Raw genomic sequence first — 7,633 nt, forward strand, 5'->3', positions numbered from 1 at the left:
ATATGTGAAGACATCAAGACCTTGCTCTTCCTGTGGATAAAAAAATCATGTAACCACCATTATTTGAGCTGGGTTGTGAAAGCTCTGCTTGGAAGAGAGGGACAGTCACATTCCATGGATACAGCTGGAAAATCTGAAGGTTTCTGTCTATACTATGACTGAAATGACAGAAATTTCTAGAATGAAAAAAGTTGCAACTTTGCAGCTTATAAAATAAATCTCTCTGAAATGATTAACCAGCAGGGTTTAAAATTTAAGTTAGAGTTTTTTTTTTTTTTTTTTTCTTTCCCTTTTTGCCTTTTTAAGACAGGGTTTCATAATACAGCTCAGGCTGGCCTAGAATTCACTTTGTAGTTGAGGCTGGTCTTGAACCCACAGTGATCTTCCTGCCTCCGCCTCCTGGGTGCTGGGATTACAGTCAGGCCCCACCACATGGCCTCTAAGTTAGTCCTTGACATTTAAAAATGAGACTGTTTCTCATGAAATTTTGGGTATCATAAAAACTTGAAGAGCTGGTAGACTGGTCTAGAATTTTTGTACAGCAGAAAGCAGCAGGAGCAGAAGAGGGTGGCTCTTTTAAAAGGGACTGAGTGCTTCAGATTGCCGTAGTGCCCACCTCTCTAAGTTCTCTGACACCACCTGAGGGAGTGATCTGTTTCACTCTCACCAGATGGGCTTGGGGCTAAGTGAGCTGTGCCTTTTTAAGATGCTGAAGATTTGGGCTTCCTTTGGAATTTTCCCACTGCCCCACGGACAAGAGTTCTCCTTTGACTGGCTGGGTCCCAGCCTCATCCAGGTAAAGCTTTGGAAGGTAATCTTAATGTGCAATCCTACTTGTCCTTTGTGCTATATTGCAAACTCCAAAGATATAATCACACTAATAGTTGATGTGTTTAAGTAGATGTTAAACACATAAAGGGGTATGGATCTATACAGATATATGTATAGTGCCATTTAGGCAAAAGTTAATTTGGTTCCACAGATACCCACAAGTGCTGGCAGCTTGGAGAATAAATGTAACAACTGAATAAAACTTGTATTATTCTGATTTATAATATTACAAAGAGTCAATCTGAAGTTATTGCTTTTTGATTACAGAGTTCATTCTGTTGCCAAACTCACACAGCATGAGCAACCATTTCCTATTCAAGTAAAAGCAATCAGAATCAGAAGTTCCTTTCACAACAGTAGATGCTTGAAAACGTTTTTGAATGGAGATGTGATTTCATTCTGCAGGAAACTGGAGTGATGTAATTTTTTAAAAGTACAAGGAAATCAGCACCCTGACTGCTTAGTGCTCGGGAGGGCTCCTCGCGGGCTCTGGAGAGCTCAGCTCTATGGAGAGGTCATACCCCATAGGAGGGGTTCCCGTCCACTTGTAGGCAGAACACAAAGCATGTATTAAGAACAGTAAAAGAGGATTAAAAGCAGTGTTGGCTTTTGACATTCAGGACTGACACAGGATCTCGTTTTCCATGATGACAGGATCCGTGTTGCGTTTCTGCTGCAGAATCACATTCACGTGGCTGTCTTATTTCAGGCACTTTTAAAACATGTTCATCTGGAATAAAAATCTGCATGAAATACTTCTGCATTATTCGAATGATTGTTGAGCAATTCTAGTTCCAAAATAGACAGCAGATCACCACCTGGAACTCACTGAGCTTCTTCCTTGTGACAGTGACTGCTGAGCTTGAGATGCCTTTGAGCGGTCCTTCTAGATTCAGTACGAAGATGTAAGCCATACAAATCCAAACTACTCAGTTTCTACTTAAAAAAATACAAAAAGGTAAAATACACTAAATGTATGATGCAGATGGCTGCAACTACTGCCAAAATAAATAACATAATCTGACTCAATGGTCTCATTCTGAGCTCTTGGACAAAATCTCATGGAATGTCACCTGTGGAGACTCACTCAGACAAACTAGCTGCTGGTAGGCAAAAGTATCTCAACGTCCTTGCCGTTGGCTACCACGGCATTGGCAGAGCAGCTGCTGGCAAGATCTTCTGTGGTGCTCAGAGAGGACGCCTGGGAATGAGCTTTGGTCAGTGGAGCGGCAGCAGATGCAGAAGGGGCGAGGCCAGGTTTTTTCGGTGGGATAGGTGGAGGGTTTCCTCTCTCAGCTCTTGGGATGGTAGGGGATTTGATTCCTGGAGAGAGGGGGCTCAGTGGACTGGACACTTTCCCTGGAGCAGGTAAATGGCTGGTGTCACCTCTTGGGTTGGCAGTGTTGGCCAGATTCCGATAGTCTGTGCCAAAGGGAGAGCTGTTGGGAGAGACAGGCTTGATTGGCCCTTGGCTAGTGAATCTGGAAAGCACCTGAGTGACTGTGTTTCGGGCTAGCTGCTTGGCAGCCGAGTTGTCTAAGAGGGTGGGGGACAGATCCCTGGACGGAGGGCTCTGGAGACCACTGGCTTGTTGGTCCTGATCTGCTTGGGATTGAAATTTGTGCCGAGCGGCATGGAAGCGCTGGTTGATCCCTACCTGGTAGGATGACTGGTACCCAGGACTGCTAGCTGATGAGCCCAATAAGCGCTTAGTTAGTACTGGTGAAGAGCAAGGGGAGGAGGTCAGAGAGGAGGAGGCAGTGCTGCTGGGAGACAGTGAGCTCCCACTGGATGGGAGGTGACCAGGCATTGGGACGGCAGTCTCAGTTCCCACTGGGTACCCCCCATTCTCCACTGGTTTCTCTTGAGCCAGTGCCACAGACTTCTCCTGTGGAGGCACTTGATTCTCTGCACTGCTGCCTGCAAGCAACTCCCTGGCAGTTTGTATCTCTGGATCACAATGGCCATTGGTCTTTGCATAAGAGTAAGGAGGAGCGGTGGGACTGGGCATCCCAGTGCTTGTCACCTTGGCTACGCTGCTTCCATGGATTCTTTCTGCTGGAACACTCTCCGTTTGGCACAATACAGATATCAGCACGGGGGGCTCAGTTGCCGTGCCTCTGGACATGGCTACTGGTTTCCTCAGCTGGTCATCAGTGCTCCTGTGCTGGTGGGAAGCCTCGAGGTCCTTTACTACCTTCTTCAAACTTTCCATCTCTTCTTTCAGGGTTTTCGTCCGGTTTTCTTCTCGGTTCAGTTTTGCTCTCAGTTGTTCCCTTTCGATGTCAAACTCAGACAGCTGCTTTTCTACCTGGGCCTCGGTCTGCAGGCCTCGCTTTCTCTCGGCTGCCAGCTCTTCCTCCAGTTTACTCACTCGGCTCTTCTCCTTCTCCAGCTTCAGGCTCAGCTCCCCTGCCTTCTGCCCTTCCTCGGCCGCCTTGCTGGTGGCCTTTTTGCACTCCAGCACCAGCATGGAGGAGAGCTGCTTGTGGCGGGAGCGCTCCTCTTCCAGCTGACTAGAGAGCTTCTTTTGCTCTTTTTCAAATTTCTTTACTTGGGACTTTTCAAATTCCAACTAGAAAAAAACACCACCACACATCTTTATTAGATTAATAAAATAAAGATATATACTAAGAAATTGTGATCAAGTAGAATATCCTGGCTGGATGTTCTCTAGTACATGAGATTATTGTATATGCAATGGGGCTTAGATTAATATTTGTTTTCTTTTATTACAGTGCTGGGGATTGAACCCAGGGCCTCGCACATACTACACTAGCAAGTTCTCTACCACTGAGCTACAACCCAGCTCAGTACTTCTGAATATCTGAACACTTAACACAAATACTGCACACAATGTGACTTAATCTTGCTTGATGACTTAGGAAACATTTCTAGCTCTTAATGGTTTCAGGGTTACTGGTGGGAATGGGATGCATCACTGGTTTAGGTATGTGGAGAATACACAGAACCAATAAAAACAAGTAACAGAAAACTACAAAGGTCAGATTTTGTGGTGAATGCTGCTCAAAACAAAATCTTAAGTTCCACAATAATCTTCTCTGGTTTTAAAAATGAACAAACACAGTCACACTTGAATTATTCTCTTCATACAAATGCAGTCTGTTTTGTTTTCTCATCCCTATTCACTGCACACAGACTCTAAATGAGAGGAAAGGACTGAAGGAACACTTTCAGGCTGTGCTGTTCACACTGTGAGACCCATTAATGGATGGAGAAGCAATTTAGAAAGCCGTGACCAGAACCCTTTGTGTGTGTGAAAGACAGACAGACAGACAGACAGACAGACAGACAGACAGACAGTGAGAGAGAGAGAGAGAGAGAGAGAGAGAGAGAGAGAGAGAGAGAGAACAAACTAGGCAGTAAGGGTTATAATTCATTTCCCAAGATGAGATTTGGGTTTCAGGCATGTTTGTATGTGTGCACAAACTCCTCAGTGACATGCAATGCATTTCTCTTACTGGGGGTCCTAAGTGAAAAAAGTGTGCAGGCTAAAGCTCTAAATTAGTGTTCCCCAAACTATGCTCTACAGAGTGATCATCCCATAATGAGTGAGCCACGTTCAAAAAATTATGGAAACATAGGTTGGTGAGACATGTAATGTTCTGGCTTGTTCTCGAAGATGCACAATCTTATTCTGCATACTAAAGGTTCTAAAAATTTAAACTCAGAAACTTTCCATTTGACACTGTGTAATACAGTGGTTCCTAGGCTTGTGTGACCACAGAGCCATTTTTTGAGCAATTCCAATTTACATCCTGCAGGATAACCGCTGAGAAATGCAATTCTGGCCAAGTGCTGCTGACATTCCCTCCAGCTTAATTACCTGTTGAGTCAGCCTCTCCCTCTCCTTCTCCAGCATATAGGTGACATCATCTCCTTCAGCTGTGTCCTGGGCATGCCTCTGCCTTTCCTCCTCAAGGTCTAGTATCACCTTGAAGGAATTTAAAAAACTCATTTTCAAGTGTCAAGAAATCATACATAAAATACCAAACGCCAACTGAACACAGTTCTAGAGATTAAATAAATAGTAAATAAGGAACAGATCTTGACACTGTGTATTTTCTGGGACTGTGGAACACTGGAGGCCCAACCATTCTAAGGGCCTTTCACTTAGACGAAACTTGTCAGAGCTTTCATGACATAAACTGCCTGCTGCAGCACATGCGCCATGCGTTCGCCACCGATTCCAGATGGGAAGGGGAAGAGAAGATCGCAGGTGACGCTGAGCTCAGAGGCACTTTATCAGATGGGGGTTAAGCAGAGGGCTCTACTGCAGATAATCAAAGAAGTAAACTAAAGCCTACCACATTTTGCAGCTGCTAATCTAATTTCTTCAGTTAAAATGCTTCCTGATACCCTCTTTGTTGGTACGTCTAAACTGATAGTTTTAAAAAAAAATGTAGCTTCCAAACAAACATCTTTTCCAGACCAAACATGAGCAGCAAATGACAAGCTGGGAAATAAATTCACGAGCACCAGAATTCCAGTAAGATGAAACAGAGGCAAGCGTCCTAACTTAGGAGCTGTGAGGATGGAGATCCCTCCTAGTGGGCTAGCGGGGCTTGGAGGAGAGCAACTACAGGGGCTGCTTCTGGTGTACGAGCGATACAATACAATGGAACTCAAACAAGGAATAAAAAAACTAATCTACTGATTTGCGTATTTATAGGGAGGTATGTTCTCTCTCTTTCTCTGGGATAGAACTTTTCCTAGAAACCTACTCATCTTTTATTTATCATTTCAGGAAGCAAATAAAGAACCCACTGTTTAGCACAAGTTGGTTAAATTTCAGTTTTTTTGGCCAAACTACAGATGATCAGAATTAAAAAACAGCAAGGGTTCTGGAGTGACACATCAAGAAGGAGTTTTATCTTGCTGTGTCTGGCACATTCTCTATATTTAACATTCGGGGTGACCTGCACTTTCTTTCGTACCTCCTGGCTCCTAGGTGGGCTGAGGAGCTTTCCGTAACCTCCGATCCTCCCCAGTGTACTGTGGAGTGGCAGCTGACCGAAGCTGCCAGGTGTCACTCTCTCTTCACAAGGACGCCTGCAGCGCATGCAGGCTGGGCTGAGCTTACCTTTCGGTGCCTGCTCTCGGCAGCGGCCAGCTGGGACAGCATGCGTTCCTGCATGTTCTTACACTGCTTCATCACCACCTTGAGAACAGACAGTGGGTTTGTGCAGACCGGCTGCTTTTCACCATCATTTTTCTCTTTCAGTGTTTCAAAATCTCTCTGCAGAGCCATTAAAGGATCACTAATGTTATACTTTCCATAGCGTTCTTCAATGAAAGTATCTCTGTGCTGGGCCTGGGAAAGAGAACAAATAAAAGTACTTCGCTTTTTATTTTATCTATTTTTGTATTTTAGTCAGGGTCCACAGGGTCTCACTACATAGACTGCACTCATAGTGATCTGCCTGTGTTCAGCCTCCCAAGAGCTGGGATTATAGGCACATGCAACCACACCCAGTCTCAACACACCCCAGAGGAAGGGCCGGTGTGGCACACCGCCGGGGACAGAAACCCAGCCACTGTGTCTGCCTAAGCAGGCACTTTAATCCACTGAATTATTTGGCTGGTCCAGTACTTTGCTTTGCCTGCAATGCAGGAACTTGGTTCAGTCCCTGGCACCGTATGTCACACTGGTCCTGCCCCCAGGTGCGCTGAGCCTGCAACCAAGACCAGGTGTGGTGGTGCATGCCTGTAATCCCAGTGTTAGGGAGGCTAAAAACAGGAGGGTCACTAACAGTCCGAGCTACGTAGAGACCCTGTACAAAATACGTTAAAAAATAAAAAAATAAAAACTGCTGAGGAGTGAAATTTGCTATATAGTAGAGGCAGCACAGTATAAATGTAATCTGCTAACTACAAATTGCATTGAGTCATTCAAATACAGAAACATCAGGAAGGTAGCATGGTACAATAATATTAATAAGCACAGATACTTATATGGAACTCACGGTACAATAATATCAATAAGTACACATATATGGAACTATGCGTTAGATATTGTTTTAAGCGTTATCATATTAAATTAGTTTTTATAACCATGTAAGGTAGGGCTAATCATCTCTACTTTGTAGATGACAAATACATAAGTTAAGTAACCTTTTTCCGGGTTACTCATCTAGTAAATGGCCAGTATTAATTAGGACTTAAATCCCGGCAACCTGGCTCAAACATCTGTGTTCATAACTACTATGATTACTGTCTTTGATTATGTCTTCTTCTATTACCAGCAGGTAGTGTTATGACATTTGCATTTATGTTAAGCATGGGGGCTTATGGGTTAGCTCAGTTGTTTAAAGCTCCTGTTTGGGGAAACTCAGTCAGGCGCAGGGGACTGCAGTTCGATCTGCAGCTCCACATGCTGCACCAGACCTGCCCTTAGGGCAGCCTGAGCCAGCCCCCCACCAAAAAAACCCAAACCAAACCAAAACAAAAAAAACCCAAAAAACGTTAAGCAGGACTATTTGTGGACATGCAACTTCACATGACTGCTGAAAGGTGGTGGTGGGGGCACTCAGACCAGCAGGCCAGACAAAATTCCTGCTGCCTACACCCAAATTCTACTCCCTCTGAGCCTCTGTTCAGCTGCTATCTAGCAGCCTCGTTAGGGCGTGGTCAGCTTTGCAAGTGAGAAGATGAGAGGTTTACAGGCCAGTGTTTGGACTCTGCTTCAGGGATTTGAGCCCTGCCAAGTCAGGGGTCCGAGGATCAGGAGGTGGCGGCAAAGAGACTCTTCGACTTCCCTCATTCCTTATCTTTGCTAGAA

The 7,633-nt window shown here is 44.8% G+C and overlaps 1 protein-coding gene across 1 annotated transcript; it reads right to left on the reverse strand.

The window, feature by feature from the left end:
* Nucleotides 1-348: 348 nt before the first annotated feature.
* On the reverse strand, nucleotides 349-6,985 carry Cttnbp2nl (CTTNBP2 N-terminal like). Its single transcript, XM_023701754.1, has 4 exons — nucleotides 6,935-6,985; nucleotides 5,936-6,166; nucleotides 4,679-4,786; nucleotides 349-3,406 (listed from the first exon to the last, which is right to left on the reverse strand). Exons 1-4 carry the CDS (start codon nucleotides 6,983-6,985, stop codon nucleotides 1,928-1,930), a joined length of 1,869 nt encoding a protein of 622 aa, XP_023557522.1. The 3' UTR covers nucleotides 349-1,927.
* Nucleotides 6,986-7,633: the final 648 nt, after the last annotated feature.

Source organism: Octodon degus, unplaced genomic scaffold (genome assembly GCF_000260255.1).
Source record: "Octodon degus isolate 3935 unplaced genomic scaffold, OctDeg1.0 scaffold00140, whole genome shotgun sequence".
NCBI lineage: Eukaryota > Metazoa > Chordata > Mammalia > Rodentia > Octodontidae > Octodon > Octodon degus.